This window comes from Pseudomyrmex gracilis, unplaced genomic scaffold (genome assembly GCF_002006095.1).
Source record: "Pseudomyrmex gracilis isolate BER0280 unplaced genomic scaffold, ASM200609v1 scaffold_87, whole genome shotgun sequence".
In the NCBI taxonomy this organism is placed as follows: Eukaryota; Metazoa; Arthropoda; class Insecta; order Hymenoptera; family Formicidae; genus Pseudomyrmex; species Pseudomyrmex gracilis.
The window spans coordinates 6,396-26,659 of NW_018020671.1; the positions used below are offsets into that span (position 1 = coordinate 6,396).

General features: G+C 40.7%; 4 protein-coding genes across 5 annotated transcripts; 2 read left to right on the top strand and 2 right to left on the bottom strand.

Moving 5' to 3' along the window:
* Window positions 1-853: 853 nt before the first annotated feature.
* LOC109855347 (solute carrier family 35 member E2-like) lies at window positions 854-5,175 on the top strand. Of its 2 annotated transcripts, XM_020429516.1 has the most exons (6): window positions 854-1,203; window positions 1,511-1,742; window positions 1,872-2,123; window positions 2,251-2,437; window positions 2,541-2,744; window positions 2,839-5,175. In XM_020429516.1, the coding sequence occupies exons 1-6, from the start codon at window positions 1,087-1,089 to the stop codon at window positions 3,029-3,031; spliced, it is 1,185 nt and encodes a 394-aa protein (XP_020285105.1). In that variant the 5' UTR covers window positions 854-1,086; the 3' UTR covers window positions 3,032-5,175. The 2 variants fall into 2 exon arrangements, with proteins under 2 accessions (XP_020285105.1, XP_020285106.1); XM_020429517.1 differs by having other exon boundaries at window positions 1,110-1,742.
* An 88-nt stretch (window positions 5,176-5,263) lies between these two features.
* On the bottom strand, window positions 5,264-8,267 carry LOC109855315 (putative cystathionine gamma-lyase 2). The gene is made up of 8 exons (XM_020429448.1): window positions 8,013-8,267; window positions 7,089-7,306; window positions 6,686-6,973; window positions 6,455-6,589; window positions 6,161-6,296; window positions 5,937-6,089; window positions 5,672-5,837; window positions 5,264-5,595 (listed from the first exon to the last, which is right to left on the bottom strand). The coding sequence occupies exons 2-8, from the start codon at window positions 7,218-7,220 to the stop codon at window positions 5,451-5,453; spliced, it is 1,155 nt and encodes a 384-aa protein (XP_020285037.1). The 5' UTR covers window positions 7,221-7,306; window positions 8,013-8,267; the 3' UTR covers window positions 5,264-5,450.
* Window positions 8,268-9,028: 761 nt separating this feature from the next.
* LOC109855316 lies at window positions 9,029-10,894 on the top strand. The gene is made up of 4 exons (XM_020429449.1): window positions 9,029-9,610; window positions 9,692-9,806; window positions 9,917-10,200; window positions 10,324-10,894. Exons 1-4 carry the CDS (start codon window positions 9,449-9,451, stop codon window positions 10,711-10,713), a joined length of 951 nt encoding a protein of 316 aa, XP_020285038.1. The 5' UTR covers window positions 9,029-9,448; the 3' UTR covers window positions 10,714-10,894.
* A 959-nt stretch (window positions 10,895-11,853) lies between these two features.
* LOC109855355 lies at window positions 11,854-18,117 on the bottom strand. The gene is made up of 6 exons (XM_020429531.1): window positions 17,597-18,117; window positions 15,560-17,186; window positions 15,133-15,340; window positions 14,917-15,026; window positions 14,424-14,813; window positions 11,854-14,306 (listed from the first exon to the last, which is right to left on the bottom strand). The coding sequence occupies exons 2-6, from the start codon at window positions 17,009-17,011 to the stop codon at window positions 14,160-14,162; spliced, it is 2,307 nt and encodes a 768-aa protein (XP_020285120.1). The 5' UTR covers window positions 17,012-17,186; window positions 17,597-18,117; the 3' UTR covers window positions 11,854-14,159.
* Between the last annotated feature and the right edge of the window lie 2,147 nt (window positions 18,118-20,264).

A 20,264-nucleotide genomic window follows, 5' to 3' on the forward strand; every position in this document is an offset into this window, starting at 1 on the left:
TGTGAAGCGCGCCGGGCTGTCCTACGCGCGTAAGACAGCCCGATGCACGCTTATTCGCGGATTTTTGTTAATTAAAATCTCGGTAACTATTGCAAATCTAGCAAAATGGTATAGGACTTTTCACCTCAGTTTTATTCCTTCTACCTGTCTACGAGAGATGTTAAACCAATTCTGGGACACTGTATATATACATATATGCGTGTGTGTGTATTATATATAGATATAGAATATTACATATAATATATATTATATTTTCTTTTTTATTCTTTTCCCTGTCACGTGACTTTGGTCACGTGTTGTTTTTCCACTTCTCTCTCTCACTATTTTTTGAGTTTGCTTTTCATGCGTTATTTCTGACATTTCTCATATGTGTATTATATATGGTTTATAAGACGTATATACTATCTGTCATCGCGGTGACAGGTTGTGTTCACTGACAACACGTTAAATAAAAATAACAATAGCGTGCGCGTAGCGCGCGCCTGTGTTGTGCTAGTAAGGCATAAAAAAGAAAAAAATTAAATACAAAAACTTGAAGCGAATTACTGAGTCGCTGCTACAGCCATCTATTTGCGACTTAACGAACTTTTGCGAGCGCGCCTAATAAGAATCATAAAAAATGAAGTTTAACTCTGGAAACTTGTAAACATAAATTTGGAAAGTTTGTTTACAAAACAAACATGATACGCATACATATAATAATTATAGACTTGTGTAATTGTTCTTTTTCTCATACAATAATTAACAAAATACAAATGTCCGATAAAACGAAATATATAGTTTTTTGTTTTTTTTCGGTGACATAAAGTTCTTTTTTATATTTAGTAGAAAAAAAGCGTGTTACATGTCCGACGTTATCAACGGTGACATCTAATTGGGCAATCCACGTCGTTTGCTTACAATGCTCTTCTCATCGGCAACAAATACGTGCCCGCATCATTCGCGATACTTCACGACAGGTGTTAACAGGTGCGTTACTCGGTGCGCAAAAATGCAAAGTCATACGGACTCGATTCGCATTGCAAATAAGACAGAATTAACAAACACGTAAAAAAGAAATACGGCGGAAAGTAGGAGAGAGGTGGAATGATCGGGGAAAAACGCGACACCGCATCCCGAAGGAAACAAACAATCGTGAGGAACGCGGAAAGAGAAGATGAGGAACGAGATGAATGTTCGGTCGCTGCTGCGAGTATAAATAAAGTAAGCATCATCAAGTCGACGTCAAATTTGCCATGTCAGATAACCGCAGTGCGGTGGACCGTAACCTCAAAGCAGATCTAATCTAACCTGACCTAACTTAACCCTAACCTAACTAAACGCGCGAAAACTCGCCTTGAGGAAATAAAAAGTTTCCGCGATAGCGGAACGACGTAAAAATGTGATTTCTCGCTCGGCTCGGTGTGTCGACCAAAAAAAAAAACCGTATGCCTCGCGTAATCACGAGGAACGGTGAAGATAAGAGAAACGCGCGATGGACAACTACTCCGTGCGTATCAATTATCCGCAGACCGGTCGTGGAGACTCCGACGAATCGTCCGTACCGCATGACAGCCAGCAGCACACGGATCATCCTTCAAGGAAGCGTGAGGAAGTGATCGTTCTGACAAGCGACACGAAGGGCGGTCTGTTTAATCCAAGAGCTTTGTTGTTTCTCACTCTGTGGTACGTCTTCAGCGGATGTACACTGTTTCTGAACAAATACATACTGTCTTACATGGAAGGTGATCCGACTATTTTGGGTAAGCAGTTGTGATCTCATCTGTTCAAGAATTTTTTTTACAATTATTATAATGACGATCGTGTTGAGTATATGTTTACGCTAAGTTATGTGTTATATTCTTTGTTTGCTGCTTTGTTTACAAATGCAGGTGCTTGCCAGATGTTGATGACAGCAATTTGTGGATTGATACAGATGTACTTTCCGTGCGGCATGTACAAAGCCAGTACGAGGTTGATGAGGCCGCCAGGATTTTACAAACACATGACACTAGTTGGATGCACAAGGTTTGCCACCGTAGTCCTAGGTTTAGTGTCATTAAATTATGTAGCCGTAAGTTTCACAGAAACTATAAAGAGTAGCGCACCACTTTTCACCGTCCTCATCAGCAGGTATTTGTTAGGTAAGAATAATAATTGCGTATTTTTTATATGTGAAAAGCACTTAAGCGAGTTTTTTTTTTTTTTTTTTTGGACACTTAACAGTACACGATTGAGACTAATTCTCAGTCAAATTTCACAATTACGCAGGGGAACATACGGGATTATATGTGAATCTGTCTTTGATACCTGTAATGGGCGGACTGGCACTGTGTTCCGTCAACGAGATCAGTTTTGATCTTCGTGGATTCATCGCGGCTATGGCCACGAATCTAACCGAATGTCTGCAGAACGTTTACTCCAAAATGTTGATCAGTGGTGATAACTTCAAGTACACGTAAGTGACATCGAACTCTCTGTGCACATAGCGCACGAGATTGTTTATAAGAACGAACAATTTATTTGTGTAAATTTGTTTTTTTTTTTTTTTTTCATTATAGACCGGCGGAATTACAATTTTATACTAGTTTAGCGTCAATTGTGGTACAAATTCCAGTATCGATATTACTTGTCGATTTTCCCACTTTGGAGCATTCCTTCAGCTTTAAATTATTCGCGGCATTCCTTCTCAACGGGGTGTTCTTTCACTTTCAAAGTATCACCGCTTACGTACTTATGGACTACATCAGTCCCGTGACACACAGGTGCGTAATTTTTCGTTCGTTGTTTTCCACGTTACTTTGTAAAAAACACGTTTCCGAAACTGATTTTAAAGAGTGCGCGCTAATAATATTGCAGCGTCGCCAATACCGCAAAAAGAGCTTTTTTGATATGGCTGTCTGTTCTGCTATTCAACAACCCGGTGACAGGATTATCGGCACTTGGTACTTCGTCAGTTATAATAGGAGTGTTGCTGTACAATCGGGCGCAAGAATATGACAGAATAAGTAAAGCAAAATTACGGTACTCGTCGAAGATCAATCTGCAATAGAAGAAGTTTTCCGAGACATAGATGTTTTTATATGTATCAGTGAAGACGCGCGTGTGAGTGTGAAAGAGTGTGTGTGTGTGTGTGTGTGTCATTTACACCTAAACGTATCGCGTATATTGCATTGGTAGTACAAATGACATCCAATTTTTACATAACAGTATTTTGTTCGTAGCAGAACGCAAAGTACTATTTATTTAGTAATTAGAAACATATTGAAACAAAGTGCAATCGCAATTATATATATAAATTATTATATTGATAATTAATTATGAAGTTTCCTATTCCAGAGGAGTAAAAAAATGTGATCCAGCATGTAGTGTTTTTCTCATATACAAACTGTACATATAAATAAATATTCACAGACACATGTGTATATATTGTCGCGTTATCGCCGCGACGTCTCGCGCGTCTCCGCGGAGTAATGACAACACAAAGAAGAACGTTAGACACACACTTTTATTCGTAAACCCCGAGTACGCGAAAAAAAATCCGGAGCCGCCGCACAAATCTTCCGAACGCGCTCCGATTCCCGTTTGAATCTGACGCTTGAACATCGGCGTCAACAATTCCGTTGCTATCCGATCTTCGCCCGAACAAATGCTCCTCCGTCGATCGATGGAACATCGAACTGCCTCTTCACATATACCGAGTGACGACACATCACTCTCGCAACACTGCTCCGTTTTTCTTCCAGATCGTCGTCCCGACGATCAAAAGGAGACTCCAGTCTTCTCGCTCTCTTCTAAGCTGCTGTTTAAGAATCTTGAGTCAACTGGACGAAGAAACTCTTCTCGAGGATCTACTCTCCTGAGCTTCTCTAGTCATATCTTCGGTATCTTCTTGGTTTCAGCCAATGGGAGGGGGGAGGGGAATTCACGTGGACTCACTGGGAAAACCACGCTCAAAAATCGTGAGCGATCTTCTTTAACAGAAACAAATCTAAGAAAATGACAGTTTCGAGACGATCCGGAGCAGCGACGACGTCCCGCGACGACAATGACGACTCGGGACAGAAACGGGATAGCAACGGGAATTGAAAGAAACTAACATGAGTATCTACAACTTAAACAACAAGACATGAAAATATTTAAACATTAACAGAACTTCCACGTGTGACTCGGTCTTTCATGAGAAACGAAAGAACGAAGCCCAATCTATCGGCACGAACATACTTGTTCCTATGTCTACTCGAGCGACGAATACACAGTAAATCACATTCATTCGATCACTTAAAAATTTCACACGGACGGAGAACCGCGGATTCCACCGATGTTTCCACTCGTCCCTTCTTCCTCACGACAGACGAATCGCTGTCTAATTCGGTTTCCATCTCTCGTGCTTTAGAAGCACAGAACGCGGCGCGCGTTTTCATCTCGGAATTTTTTTAAACGCTTTTCTCACCGACCGATCGCGAGCTCCCAAAATTGTCGCGTTACCGCGCTCCGCTCAAAGAAATGACAACACAGAGAAGAGAACGTTAGACACACACTTTATTCGTAAACAGAGTACAGAGAGGGCGAGAAAATCCGAATGCCGCCGCACGATTCTTCCGAACGCTTGAATCCGTTGTTTGAACAATCGGCGTCAACAATCCGTTGTTACCCGATCTTCACCTGAACAAATGCTCTTCCGTCGATTGATAAAACATCGAACTGTCTCTCTTCGTATACCGAGTGACGACACACATTGCATCTCGCAACAATATATACATATACATATACGATATAGAAATCAACTGAATATTAAATTTATTTAAAAGAAAAAAAAGACGAAGCAAGATCCGAGCATTTTAGTTTTCTCTGAGTGAAGGTGTTTTATTTTCTGCGGTCTATCGTGACACTAAATTGTAATTCGTATCAGCTACATATATGATGGATCTCATCGCTTTTACACATGCAACTAGATATTATTTTGAAAAAAACCTAAAAAAATTTATATTGGTCGTGAAAATTTGACTCATAAAAAATAATGTGTTTGCGTGGTCATCATATCTCTTCGGATGAAAAACAAAAATATTGAGAGACAAGTAATTTATATTATGTGGCAAAAAGTATCGTCTATTGCTGTATATCATACAGTGTTCCTAAACCTGAGAGAACTTCAGAGAACTATGGAATGTATATAAAACTGTTTTATATAAAAAATAAAAGTTCTTTACGTATACTTATTATGTATATATGATTATATATAATATTTAATACACAATATAGATATCAATATTATAATATTATATATACATATGATACCTATTAAATATATATAAATTTATAAGTATATAGAAATATTTAAACGTGTACTCTCCGTAACGTGAAAGTTTTTGATATAGTCGGATAACTGTTATATAAAATGAGTATATATATGTATATATATGTATTATATTATTCATACTATTATTGTTTCCCTAATTAAATTCGTTACATTATTGACAAGCAATCAGCGCTTGTCCAAGATCTGCTATAAGATCTTGTTCCGCTTCGAGGCCGACGGATAATCTGATTAGTTGATCGGTTATACCTAAGTCTGCCCGCATGGTCTCCGGCACAGACGCGTGCGTCATGACGCATCTACGTGAGAAAAATTCGTTAATTTGCGTTTGCGAATATATATACTCCACATCGATGATTCTGTCATTACACTTACGGTAATTCGGCCAACGATTCGTAACCACCCAGTGACTCAGCTAAAGTGAAGATTTTCAGTGCTTTCAGAAATTTGCTAGAGCAGCCTTTCAGATAAAAAGAGATCATTCCGCTGTGTCCCGTTGTTTGCTTCAACGCAAGTTCGTGCTGCGGATGCGACGGGAGATCTACAATACATATGTACGTGGTATTTTATTGTTTTTTTTTTTTTTTTTTTTAGATTTTAACGTTTTAAATTAAAAGTAATTTCGTAGCGACAAACGTACACGGGTGTATCACTCGCTCGACGTGAGGATGCGACTCGAGAAACTTCGCTACGGCCAGAGAGTTCTTCATGTGCCGCTGCATTCTGAGCTCGAGCGTCTTCAAGCTCCGATTGACCATAGCGCAGTCAAAAGGCGATGGAACGATGCCCATAGCTGAATTCGCAGAATGTTTTACACAACGAATTTTTATCGAATATTATATAAATTTGATAGCGCCAGCTTACCGTTCTGAAGGAATCGCAATCTTTCGCTGAGATCGTCTCGGCGCGTGATCACAGCACCCATGACCACGTCCGAATGGCCGTTTATATATTTCGTTATCGAATACAACACTAAATCAACTCCGAATTCGAGCGGTTTCTGTTTAAAAAAAATTATGATTGTAAGTAATAATGCAATAGAGTTGCATACAAATGTGCTACGTAATTTTTACTTTTACTGAAAAAAATTATTATAGTTACATATTTTTCTAAAACGCAACAAAAAGGAGATGCTGAAGAAGATGTCAAAACGCTTACTTGAAAGTAACAAGTCAAAAAAGTATTGTCGACGACTATTATAATATCCGGACGGCGAGATTTCAAGAGATGGACGACAGCCTTAATGTCCACAATTTTCAATAATGGATTTGTCGGAGTTTCCAGCCATACCATCTACAAGAATAGAAAATTATAATACATTTTTCTTAAGTAAAATACTGAAAAAATACTTCCAAAACAATTCTATTTACTTCTCAGTCGAAGAAATACCTTGGTATTTGATTGTAAAGCGTCTGCAACATTTTGCACATTGGTCATGTCCACGAAGGTGAATGTTATCCCTTGATTGATCAAACACTTTTGAAAATAACGATTGGTTCCGCCATAAAGATCATCACTCGCAATGAGATGATCACCGGTTTTTAATAAACTTGTGGTCGCAGTGGTTGCTCCCAAACCGGAAGAAAAGGTGAGCGCGTGTTTGCCCTCTTCTAGAGCTGCTAGGCATTGCTCCAACACGTTGCGTGTAGGATTGCCGCTTCTAGAATAGTCAAAGCCCTATACGAACAAAATGAAAAAAAAAAAAAAAAAAAAAGAAACAATTAAGATGAGAATATATATTTTTAACCACATCTCTCTTTCTCTCGGCTTCAACGAACAAAATTGCACGTACTCTGTGCTGTCCTGGACCGTCCTGTTGAAAAGTAGTAGACAATGTTATGGGCGGCACAACCGAACGGGAAGTCCATTGCTGCGGTTCTTGTCCTACGTGAATAGCTTTGGTGGAGAATCCTTGCGAAGTCATGGTTCACAGTAATGTTTGACACAAATTTCACGCTTTTTGCAATAAATAAGCTTTTCTCTTCACTAGCTACTTCCTCTACAGCGAAACTAGCAACATACAATAAAAATACAAATATTTTCACCTTTTATATAACAACAGAATTATATTGAATGATGCAATATAAAGCATGAAATAATATGATATCTGACAATTAAAGATAGACGTTTTTTAAAACATGCAAAAACTTATTTCAATTTAATAACTTTTTCATTGTATAAAAAGAGAAATTGTTAGTTTCTAAGAGAAAGTTATAGATTGTTCTGATAAAAACAATAACAATATCACGCTTTTCTTTTGAAAATATATTTCGCATTTATCTTCGATATTTTTTTAACTTGTCATAACTTTCTCCGAGAGAACTTTGATGTGGATTTAACTTACTCATGTGACATAAATAAGAATAAATTTACGCGTCTATATATATATATACATATGTGTATATGTGTGTGTGTGATACAATTTAATTTCTAATACTTCGACGTCGCGCGTGACGTTGCTATTTAAATTTAGTTATGGCAGAGCAGACACGTGGACTGTTCTATATGTGTATTGTTACGTTTGTTCTTTTATGTTGCAGTTTCTGCGATATAGAACAAATAAATAATTGAAAGAAGAGAGAAAGAGAATTGTGATCACGTCACAAAGAACTTGTCTTTCCCATGTCTTTCTCTTGCTTCGAAAAAGCGAAGCGTGCCCAGAAAAATACAGCTGGCAAGAACACGTGATATTCTCGTTTTGTAATTGCTCACTTACTATTTCGATGCGATTCAACGACCTTGCTGATTTAATCAAGAGAAATGTTCTTAGAAGAATTCTAGTGTCGTCAATAGAAACTCAATCTTTTTTAACGCAAATCTGTCGTCAACTGAAATTGTTTGTTAACGATGCCGGTATCTTATCACCTTGTTCGTCACTCCGCACACATTGGCACACATTAACATTAGTGTCGCGTGACCAATGAAAAATGACAAAAAATGATGAAGCCGCGCGCGACGAGCGGCTGCGCGAGAAAACCAATCAGAAACGAGAAATTCTCTTTGTCGAGTCGAGTCTCTCTAGGCCGCACTTGATACGCGATTTTTTCGCAAATTAATTGTGTGATTATCCGATTATCTGATACGAGTCACGAGCAAAAGAATTATTATCATTGATTAAATGATAAGCGTAAAAGAACTCGTCTCGTAAGAAGAATCAACTCTATTATATGTGAGATTAGATTCATATTTTAATTTGACGAAACGCAAATTTAATTCATTTATTCAATTGATTGCAAGTCGAACGGTCGCGATTGTTACAATTAGTTAGAAATCAAACCGCATCTTGAAATTCATTTATTGAAAGTTACACTGTAAATACATTACTATGTCTCTCGAGAGATTGGTGTTTCATCTGAGATCCTCAAACTGAAACACCGTTTAAATACATGCACTCTCAACAGAGAGGAATCAGCAATGACATTGAGCAAACGCTTATGTAACTACGATCTCGCTAATGTTATTTGTATATCGATATCGCGCTTTCAAATTGTTTATTGACAGTATTGGAACGCGCTTACTGTATATTCTCAATTCGTTCTTTATCTAAAAAAAAAAAAATAAAATTAAAATTTAAAAAACCGGAGCAAAAATTTATTCCACTGCTCGGCAAAGCCGAGCTGTAAGATAAGACTCGCAAGTTATCTTTTTATTAGTTTAAAAAATTAAATGTCAACTGACACAACACGGAAGTAAGAGTACGTAAATAAATTATATAAAGTTTGCTACACACATGCGCGAAAAGAGGAGCACGCGTTTTGCAACACTGCTACCAATCTAGAAGAAAGTTTCTGCAACGTTCGTTGCTACCATTATCAAATCGATAATCGCTCGAACACTCGTCCTCCGTTTGTCATCTTCGCCGAAACTTGATAATCGTCTGATGTGAGTAAATTCGCGAGAGTTTCGAGACAAAAATTTGACAAGAAACACTTTTGATGACGCGCGTAACAAACGGTGTATCGAGTATTGTTATAGAGCGGCTCGAGCGATCAGGACAAATGTGAACAACAGCGCGTAAAAATTTCTCCCGAAACGAGAACGTCGATATCACATGCACACACAAAAAACAAGAGGAGTATTAACAAGGAGATTTATCAGCGCGATTGTTTATTTTTGAGGGTGAACTCGTCGAAAGTTACGATCGCTCCGAAGATGAGACTCAATAAGGAAATTTATATTACGTCGCTCTTATCAATCGTTGGTGTGCTCCTGATCGTTGAGGTAACTCGCGGTGACACGCTTCACGGTATTGAAATGAACCGCGAGGATCCCTGCATCAGTTTGTGCGAGAAAACGTCCATTGATTTCTCAAATGTACGTATAGGAAAAAAAAAAAAAAAAAAACATTTGTATTTGCATCAGTCCGATATGTTTGTATGTTTACTTTTGTTGTAGAAAATTTACATGAAGTCTTGCTGCCAACGAGGATGCAGGTTCTTCAATCTGGTCGACCTGCGCCATGGATGGGAATCAGACGAGTTGAATGGCACCAGACAGGCTTGTGAGACCTGTACGTATATAAAACTCTCTTTTTTTTTTCTGAAACATAAATTGAACAATGCTGTTCAAACTTTGAGAATATCGTTAACAATATATAATCGTGATTGTGTAACAACACAGCGTGCACCGAGGCATACACAAATCTGGAAGATCGCTATACCTGTGGAATTGGTTGTGATTTTATGGCCAATCAACGAGTTTCGGATCTGCTGTCTCTTCTCTCGATTGCCATGCGTATGGAGAAAAACATTTATTACTCCAATGCTTTGGGTCTGATAGATATACCAGAAAACGATATATTAACTGATCCTGGATTGCGCAAGGAGCTGCTTCCTGGATGGTGGGATTCCGACGGCTTCAAATTGCCGCAAACGTATATTAAAACCGTACCAATGGATGTTGGAGTAAGCATCTCTTCTTACGTTTATACTAGATAAAATTTAATTTTCAGTGTTTTTTTTTTCATTGTATGAAACTAAGGTAATGATAAAATATTATGACATATGAGACGTACTAAACACTTGCAGACTGTGGATTATTCTCTATCTTCTGATTATTCCGGCGAGAGCGAGCAGACAGCATTTACACCTGTGATTGTATCTGGTCCGGATTGGTTTAAGTGCATATTCAAGCAGATACCACCCGAGCATCTGAGGCCTTTGTTCTTCCTTCTCATAGGAACCTTTGTAGTATTGTTCATAATATTATCACTTTGTCTAAGGTGGATCTACATATGCACGGAGGATGATTCGTTGTCCAAAGAGAAGCTGATCGACACATCTAATTCACTCAAAGTCACATTGTACCATACATACATACCAGACGAATCGCCTCTGTACAAGGAACCACCTCCCAAGTACGATCAGCTATTGGATCAACCTGAAACCTATTCGCCAGACGTCAAAGTTAATATCTAAATCAATGATGACTTAACAGAAAACGCGTGATCGTATCTTGTTTCGAAAGCTTTAGCATAACACACAATGCAGTGATATGTAGATATCAATGATTACCGTGATTTAAATTTGATAAAATCAAAAGTGCATTTTACAATAGAGCGACATAGAGATAATTCAACTATCTTTTTTTTTTTTTTTTGTTTCGATCTCTAATGTCTAAAGCAGTTGATGGATAATAACGTATTTAATGCAAGTTTATCGTGTTATACGTACATATATAACACGAAGTAATAAAGATAAGAGCAAAAGAAAACTACCCAAGCTTATTTGATAATAGACAAAAGACATCAAACTGAACTTTGAAAAATATATTGATATTTTTTTTTTTTCAAAAGCTGTGTTAGCGCGAAACTTCTATTACAGACTGATCCGTTGATTTTCGAAGTACATATATATCGGGAAAGATAATGAACTTTTGATAATAATTGCAAAACACCGCGTTTTTGTCTTTTCTATAAAGAACAAAATTGCATAATTTATATAAACACGTATACACATATTTAAAATCAATATAAATTACTGTACAACGAAAAACGAAAACACAAGTTCAAACTCGCAAAAAGACATAGACGTAATTGTTTTAGCGACAATATAAATGGCATAATCAAAATACTTGATCGAATTGCTCTTATTGTACCACAACAAACTATCATCATTGAAGGACTGAATTACAATGACGGTATAGAACAACAAGGTCATAGGCAAAGTAGCTAAAAGGGTTTATATATACGTCGAAGTGATATGATTAGTCAAATTTTAAATCTGTAGAAAAATTTTGTAAAGTATATATAAATATTTTTTCACATATAAAATCACGCATTTTCATCTTGGATTTTGAAAACTGAAATATGTGACGATTTTTTGTTTTTCGAGTTTGTTTTTGATCATGTTGGATATAGAATTGCTTTAATATTTCTTCGACGTTTGTCGCTTTGGACGTTTATCATATAGCGTTAGCGATTGTTGTGTCGCGTACTAAGAAAAAAAGGATACACACGCAAATCATGGTATATATATAATTATCCTTCTCTTCGTGAATTATAATATATATATATATATACATATTATACAAATTATACACACAATATATACATATATTTTATATATACACGCGCAAAAAATTTTTTCAGAATTTTTCTAAAACATCATATCTCACATATATGTACATATGTTAGAACTTGGTTCGATCACGCACAGGTATTCATATTGTCGGAAACAAAACCGTGTAAAATCACAATTTTTTCCGCAATTTCAATACCGAGTGACACAACATGCGCGATTGAAATCTCATTAAAGTTTTTATCAAAAAAAAAAAAAAAAAAAAAAAAAGAACAAAAAACAAACAAAAACAAACTATTATATTACTATATTATAGTTATATTATTAATGCGTAGTGTTTTGTTATAACATTGTTATTTTACACAATTTAGACTGTTTAGCGAGTAGAAATTGCGCCATTTATGATCTCACACACAGTGAACGGTAGCAATATATAAATAAAAGTTTTACTATCTTTGAGAAGAGAGCATCACCGTGTGATATAATCTTCTGTAAGTGTATGTACCACGTTAAACAACATATACATATATGAAATTTCTTGATGCAATAATTTAGAATTTTTTCGTAAAAATTTATATTGCGTTGCGCAAACAAAATCTTGAATGTCAAAATTGAATTTTGAATTACATTTTGTGATATTGTACGTGCAATCTAGAGATAATTGTATATGTATATCGTACAAAAAGTAAATGTTCAAGAGTTCCTGTTCGCAAGACTTATATAATTCTTAAATTAAAATCTCTTGTTGTTAAAAAAACCGGTGTGTATTAGTGTGTATCTTCCAATTGTACATTAGGTAAAAATTTTACGTGTCGTCTTCATCTCTTTCTCCGCGATGACAAATTTGTTGAGAGAGAGTGTGTGACACAACATTCCTCACATATGTCTGTCCGTATTTCCAAAAGTTTAGATGTTAGGTTTTTCCTCGCGAAGACGTTACGTATTTTATTATTTTATATTACAATATATTTATAAAAATCAAAATCTTTATTGCATAATAGAAAAGTACATGTAAACCAAAGTATCATGTTCCTTAAAGTAGAGTATGTCGGAGCTACAAGTAAATGTGTATTTATTCCTGTCTGTAAAATCTGCAAATAAAACATGAATTTTTGTCCAACACACAAAAGTTGCGTAAACATAATCAGTCGAATTTCTCTTCCTTGTTTCCTATATGCAATTGTTACTTTTTTCTTTTTCTCTCTTTTTTTTTTGTATATATTCGAACAGTGTCTATAATTTTAGAGGTATAGACCTAAGCCTTTATGTTTTATGTAACATTAACAAGTAACAGTTCGAATAGAAAATATGTTTCTTCTTACAAAACACCGCGCGTGAAAAGGGCGGAATGTGTATGTACATTATTAAGTATACAATCGTGCACATACGTCTGTAAAGATCGATATTACATCTACGAAGAATAGACGCGATTTACGACAGATCGTTTGCAAGAGATCTTTTTTCCAACCATCACACACGTCTTCCATATAGCACAATGTACCATGTACAGAAATAAAATTGTACGTTGCGATCTTCTCCACAAAAAGGCTTAATTTGTACGATATTATATAAATCACGCACACGCACACGCACACGCACACCGTCAAAGATCAATTTTGTACAAAATACGTCCTACAATCAGCTTTGCCACTATATAAGTGTTTTTTCAAAAACATCACGATTCATAGAATATATTTTGATACATCGCGAGATTCGATAGTACGAACTAAAAAAAAAAAAAAAGAAAAAAAAAATATAATGTACACCGTTTGATATACAAGATATCTAAAAAAATTTTGACCAAGCCAAAGTGTAAAGCATTGGATCAGTTTGAAGTCAAAAAGTCATTTGCTATTTTGTGTAGTTCGCAATAGTTGTTGAATTATTAATTAATACATGCGACCGAATGAGCACATACTCACTGCGTCACGTCTATTAATTAATTGCTCAATAAATATTGCAAAGTTTGCAAAATTGCAGATGACTTTTCTGTGTTCAGATTAACTCGATGTATATGTATACTCACATTTTGGTCAAAATTTCTCTGACACCCCGTATATTTACACAATAGCTTCCTTGACCTTATTGTTGAAGTCTGCTCTGAATGCAAGATGAAATTAAAAATCATTAGTGTATAATTTTCTTTCCTTCTCTCTCTCTCTCTCTCTTGTTGACACAAATCATTTTAGAACACTATCTTCAACAAATGACTTTCACACTTCAATTCTTTAACCAAATACATTAGTACACAGTAAGTCTGCGGTGCTTGATTTATAATTAAACTTTCTTATAGATCCAATCGCGTACAATATCGCAAAGACAGATTTCATGCGAGAATGTCTATATTATTGCCAATAAAGTTCGGGATCGTCCCTACGAAATTGCAGTTTCAAAACATGTCGGTATATCTTTAAAGCAGGACCTAGTAGTAAACCGAGTCCGCACAGCACGTCCTTTCGGGTCATCATCAGAAGAGCGTGACCGTCTATTTCCTGAAACATAAAATGCGCGAACGGTTTTGATAAAATAAGACGGAATAAACACGTTCAAGCGCAACGTGTAATTATGCGAAAAAAAACATTGATCTAGCAGATTGAATAAGCGCTTACATGTTGTCGGAAAACTTCAGCTTCCTTTGGAAATAATCTGGCAAAATATTGATACACTTGCTCGATCGTCCAATGTCGCGCATCAGGAATATTTGGATCGATAGGACCTTTTGGACCATCCTCTTCTATTTGATCAGTGGAACCTCTAGTGGGAGAGACTTGAGGACTCAGCACTGGCGGTAAGTTGGGAGCATTGGATGGACTCTCTGGCCTGCTCGTCCCGTTAACTGAACTAACTACTATTTGAGAATCATTCGCTTTACATTGCTGCTGCTTTTGCGTGCACTCGCTGCAATACCACTTTGAGTTTGATTTCGATATTCCGACACGCGACGTGAGACAGTGGTAATGATAAGCATCGTCACATCCAAAACAAGTCACCAAAGAACCCTGATCGTAATAAAACAAAAAAAAAAGAAAGAATTAAAGTTTGATTAAACACTACTTAAAGCTTGTACACAAAACAATATATCACACATGTGTGGAAACTTACAGCTTCAGATGTCTCACAACATATTGTACAAGTTTTACAACGTTCGCATTGCCAACTGCTATTGGATTTCTGAAGTATCTCCTCCGGACTATAAATGCAACTTGGATGTGCTGCACACACAAGCAAACATGTAATATAAACATAAGTATCTTACGCGTATGAATAAAAACGAACTTAATAAAAGATAAACTAATGATATATATTTAAGAGAATTACCTCGCACTGTACAATCTCTACAAGCTACCAAAGGTTCTTGTTTTTCTTTAGCACAGAGACTACATTGTCTATACGGTCCTTCCTTTACAGCTGGTTTGCCAGAATCCTGCGAGTCTTGCATCAGCGAGTTTTTATGACTACCCGGCTGTCTGCCACGTTTACGTTTCACTAAATTGTTGTCTGAAGGGTCAAATACCTTTCTAGCTCTCTAAAAAAAAAATAAAAAAATAAAAGTAAAAAAATCTTACGTTTTAAGAAAAAGTAAATTATGCAAATTATATAATACACGTCAAAATGTTGGCTTCTAAAAAAGAACTGATCTATAGAAAATGCACTTTTAAAATATATATTAACAAATTTTGCGAAATTTGTTTTGCACGCAAATATTACATAAGCGTAAAAGATAAAATTTGAATGTTTGACTGACCTTTCTTCTAGCGCTGCGAAATCCAGCGTTATTCGTATTGGACGGAGTAGGTGATGTGTTCGTTGAGGAGCTCCTGCCGGCGTCCTCATCCTCGTGATCCTCGCTTGAGCGTCGCCTAGATTCCTCGCGTTTCTCCGGTTCTTCTTTGATGCTCCTCTGATAATCCTCATATCTTATCTCAATGTCCATTCGATCATCCGTTCTTACAAGCAGACGCTGTTTGCGCTCAGCCTTGGGCTTTTTGAGGTTAGACGTCGTCTTCTGGACATCGTTATTGTTATTGTTGTTCTTAGATTCCTCTTTGACGGTGGCAGGTTCGTCTTTAATCGGTTCTTGCTTGATTTTGACAGATTCCACGATTGTCGTTGACAGTGCTGCTTCCGAAGAAGCTTTACGTTTCTGACTGTAGCCGTTGCAATTGTCGGTATCGTCGACGCCGTTGTATGCCACCTCGACAGACGACGGCGACGCGCTGGCGCCACGCTCGGTAGCGTCGTTCTTCTCGACCTTGATGACGACTTTGTTGATCTTGTGACATTCTCCTTTTGATTGATCCTCCTTAACGGAATTCTGCTGCAATTGCTGATCCAGTTTTGGGCTGTTGCTGGCCTGTCGCGACGACGATCGCGATGTATTCGAGCCGGATGTAGTGGTAGTTGTGGTGGTGGTGGTGGTATCGGTGAGGTTATCCGTCTCGTTGAAATCGTAAAGTTGTTCCGCGGACGCAGTTGTTAAGCGATTGGCGGCGGTACCGTTGCTAGTAGCGGTGGTGGTGCCATTGCCGACGGTGCCGTTCGATGTCTGTTTGGCAGAGCGTCGCTGCGCCGTCCCGTTGCCGTTCTCCAGGGTGCGGGCGACGGTTGCGGAGGACGACGGCTGCGTGTTGCCGCCGCATCGCTGCGGTGTCGCGTCCGTCGTCGCCACCGAGTCTACCAGCGAGTAATTGCCGTTGGACAGGCGCGCGAGATTGCCGCTCGCCACCTCCCGGCCGAGAAACTCCTCGACTACGCGGCGCGAGGTCGGACTTGACACGCCGTTGAGCAGTTGCTCGATCAAACGGCTCGCGGGTACGCCCTGATCGAGATAATCGGGATTTTCCTCGACCAAAAGCTCGGCTATCGCGCTCGAAACCATGCTCGTGTTCAATTTCTCTTTGAGAAAGCCCTCCGGACGATTTTTGAACAACTGTAAACGCGACCACTTCTTCGCGTTGCGATAGCTTGTGTTGCCCTTGTAATCGACCTGAATCACCTTCTCGACCTCGATCAGCCGGTGTAAATCGGCAATGGTGTCGCGCGCATCAACCGAGAAGTTACGCAGCAAATAATTGCAGATCCGATCAGCGTCGGGGCGCGCTTTACGTCGACGCAGCTGATCGATCGCCTCCAGTATTCGTTCCTCGTGCGTTATCCGCGCCGCTGCCTGCACCGAGTGCTGCTGCATCTTCGTCATTTCTATTAGCACGCGGGGCGCGACTGTCCCTCCTCCTTTCTCCCTCGGCTGTTGTGGCGGCCGCAACTCTCTCCGCGTTAACTGCTTTTGCCCGACACACGTCTTCGCTCCGCTCTCTCTCTTTCTCTTGCTCTTTCTCTCTCTCTCTCTCTCCGTCTGTCTAGGGATGACAATGCTGAAGATGATGACGCAATGATAACAAAATCACTACGACTTATTGTAAATCCTTACGAAAATATACAAAGCGCGAGAATGACAATTGTCCGAGCGACGCACGATTTGTTCCGACGCACGATCCCGATGCGCGAGCAGCGGGTCCGCACACGATCCTTCTCTGGGTTTTTTCGGCGAGAACGCGCGCGCTCGTTTCGACGTGTGCTTCCTCGTGTGTATGCGCGCCGGCCCGCCGCGCGCCGAGAGAGAGCCGTGTTGTGTCCGCGGTGGTCTTGTGCCGCACAAAAAAAAAAAAAAGTCGGGCAGAGAGAAAGATCCGGCGATGTCCAAATTTAAAAATTTTCCACCGTCGCACCGTACGCACCTCGCGGATGTCGCGGACACGTTGTCTCGCGATTATTTCCTACTTACGTACGTGTTACACGCTTAACCGGTCCCTCGTCCGTCTCACGCCGATCTGCGTGTGCCGCCTTCGTCTGCTCTCGCGTCGGCCCCCGAAGAATCGCGCGAATCCTCCGCTTCTCTCTTTCCGTCACTCCGACGGATGTGCGCGCTCTATCGAGCTCGCTTCTCTGACGCGCGCGCTATCGCGTCGCATGCTGGCGCGCACGTACACACACCCCAAGTATACACACATAAACACACACACACACACATACGGCACACGCTGCTGCGAACGCGCGCGATAAATCCCCCGATCCTCGTGCCGAGAGTTGCGTCGCGTCGAGCGACGCGTTTAACGCGACGCGACACGCGTCCGTCTGTCGGCGATTGAACGACTTGAAGAGAAACCGATCGAAACGGAAGGTGTATATATTTACGAATGATCGAGAGGAGCGTCAGTCGATCGCGTACGGATTATGGCGTCGCCGTCGAAACGCGCCAAATATCTCACCGAAGCGACCCCTTTAATTAAGAGACGCGCGCTCCTCGGCCAGCGATCGCTACCACCGCGCGACAAACGACGACGACGACGACGACGACGACGACACGTCGCGTTGCGGTCGATCGCGTTGATGCCGATCGCATTCCCGTCGCTATCGCGCACGCTCTCCTGCCTATCGGGAGCGCAACCGACAATTTCCGAGAATTTTCGAATACGCGCGCCTCTTATCGCACCACCACCGGAGACGAACGGGAGAGAGAGCGAGAAAAACAGAAAAAAAAAGAGAAAAAAAAAAAGAGAGCGAGAAGGACACGCGCGCGCGTTGATAATCTCTCTCGCCGACACGTCGCGGATCGAACATCGAACTGCAGAGCGCACGACGCGCGCTTCACACCCTCCGTCGTGTTCGCCACTCTCGCACGTCGTCGTCGTCGTCGTCGTCGCCGCCGCGATGTCTCAGAAAACCTCAAACCCGCAAGCTCAAACTTGCACGAAATTCCCGGCGCGCCCGACGCCGCGCCTAGACCAGCCAATCGCGCGCGTCCGAGGTTCGGACGTCCGTTCTGTGACGGTCGTCCGATCGTCCAATTCTCTCGCGATCGTAAACAATGGCCACGGACCCGCCGGCTGTATATATATATATATATATGTCTGTATATGTGTGTGTATATATATATAAAACTACACACAATCGCTGTCTCGCGCCGAGGACAAGCTCTGGGACAAGCCGCGTGACGATCGAGGACAATATCGGTGCGGTTTTTCCGCATTGACAAACGTAAACGCCGGGAGCAAAAGAGATACGCGTTTCGCACGCGCGCCTAAGGGGAAGTACGCGCCTACTTACCTTACGTTGCCGAATGAGCGCGTAATAAGTGCGCACCACCTTTTCCTCTCGCTTCACGCTCGCAACGAGCGAAACCGATGTGATCGACGGGCGGCGAATCGCGGTCGCATGACTCGACCAAGGAAATTTTGCACTTGTTTCGCGCGATTAACAAAGAGCGCACGGGGGAGGGTAAAGAGCGTCGCGCGTGGAGAGAAGTTGCACACGGGTGAAAACTGTCCGGGAAACGCGCGCGCGCGCGCACGCGATAGAGCGAGAGAGACGAAAACACGGTCGGCCCCAACCTCGAATTCAACCTCGCACGTCCGCGGCGACTGTGCGAATACCACCGAGATTCAGCGTGAGTCGTTCACGGAGCCAGGCGAAACGCGTTTCCGACCGGCGTCGCTGCGCGTGTGTCCACGCGTCTCCGACGGCCGTGCGGCCATGCGCGCGTCTCATGAACAAGCGTATCGGTGCAATTCGGTTTCTTGGTGTGTGCGTAAGCGAACACCGGCGCGGATGTGTCCGCCGCTGCTTTCGGCGCGGCTCCGCTCTTTTTTCGCTTCGCGCACGGCACAGCGCTCGCGATTTTATTTGTCACACATCGGGATCAAACATTGTCGATATCGATGGCACAAATTCTCGAGTTGAGTTTTGCGCCCGGTTACGGAGCGCGAACGGAGCGCGCGGAGCGAGAAAAGAATTACAACCAGCAGATCGGAAACACGGAGAAACGCGTGTGTGTCGCCAAGAGAGACGCGCGCGTGACGTCTTTAGTTAATGCCGTGTTTTCCCGCACGTGTGCGTCCCCGCGCGATGCTTTCCACATCGCCGCCCACCTCGGTGGTACGTGGAAAAAAAAAAAAAAAAAAACAACTACGCGGAAGCGGACGGGAATTGGGAAAATTGTCGAGAGGAAAATTCAACGAGAGAGAGAGAGAGATAGATAGAGCTCGTGTCGGAACTCCATCCTATTCCGTCTTCAATAATTCACACGTTGTCGGATTTTGTACACGCGTGTAACGGTCGTTCTCTCTCGTTGTTCAACGCGCAACACGTGCGAAAGAACGGGAACCTCGAGCGGATTTTATTTTATTTATTTTTTTTTTTTTTTTTTTTAATCGGAAAACAACATCGCGATGTTGTCTCCGGGCCGGGAATGGCTTCTGGCGCGCCAACTCGACGCTTTGCCAAGCCGCGCGACGAACGACGCAACATGATAGAGAGAGAAACGACTTTGTGTACTTACCTGTGTGCGAGGAATGAAATGTTGCGTTTGAAATACTTTGTCGATCTTGTTGTTGTCAATTGCCGCGAACCTTGTTTACGTGCGCGTCAGTTTCGTTGGCGCGCGCGTTGCCGTG

What these genes read in the sequence shown, in the direction of transcription:
- LOC109855347 (XM_020429516.1), top strand. Translation starts at nt 1,087, where the DNA reads ATGATCGGGGAAAAACGCGACACCGCATCCCGAAGGAAACAAACAATC. An exon ending in GGTGATAACTTCAAGTACAC is followed by an intron (nt 2,438 to 2,540) that starts GTAAGTGACATC and finishes TTTTCATTATAG; the next exon opens with ACCGGCGGAATTACAATTTT. An exon ending in ATCAGTCCCGTGACACACAG is followed by an intron (nt 2,745 to 2,838) that starts GTGCGTAATTTT and finishes ATAATATTGCAG; the next exon opens with CGTCGCCAATACCGCAAAAA.
- LOC109855315 (XM_020429448.1), bottom strand. Translation starts at nt 7,220, where the DNA reads ATGACTTCGCAAGGATTCTCCACCAAAGCTATTCACGTAGGACAAGAA. An exon ending in CTTTACAATCAAATACCAAG is followed by an intron (nt 6,590 to 6,685) that starts GTATTTCTTCGA and finishes CTATTCTTGTAG; the next exon opens with ATGGTATGGCTGGAAACTCC. An exon ending in GAATCGTTGGCCGAATTACC is followed by an intron (nt 5,596 to 5,671) that starts GTAAGTGTAATG and finishes TTTCTCACGTAG; the next exon opens with ATGCGTCATGACGCACGCGT.
- LOC109855316 (XM_020429449.1), top strand. Translation starts at nt 9,449, where the DNA reads ATGAGACTCAATAAGGAAATTTATATTACGTCGCTCTTATCAATCGTT. An exon ending in CGTCCATTGATTTCTCAAAT is followed by an intron (nt 9,611 to 9,691) that starts GTACGTATAGGA and finishes CTTTTGTTGTAG; the next exon opens with AAAATTTACATGAAGTCTTG. An exon ending in CAGACAGGCTTGTGAGACCT is followed by an intron (nt 9,807 to 9,916) that starts GTACGTATATAA and finishes GTAACAACACAG; the next exon opens with CGTGCACCGAGGCATACACA.
- LOC109855355 (XM_020429531.1), bottom strand. Translation starts at nt 17,011, where the DNA reads ATGACGAAGATGCAGCAGCACTCGGTGCAGGCAGCGGCGCGGATAACG. An exon ending in GTTGTGAGACATCTGAAGCT is followed by an intron (nt 14,814 to 14,916) that starts GTAAGTTTCCAC and finishes TATTACGATCAG; the next exon opens with GGTTCTTTGGTGACTTGTTT. An exon ending in CTGAAGTTTTCCGACAACAT is followed by an intron (nt 14,307 to 14,423) that starts GTAAGCGCTTAT and finishes TTTATGTTTCAG; the next exon opens with GAAATAGACGGTCACGCTCT.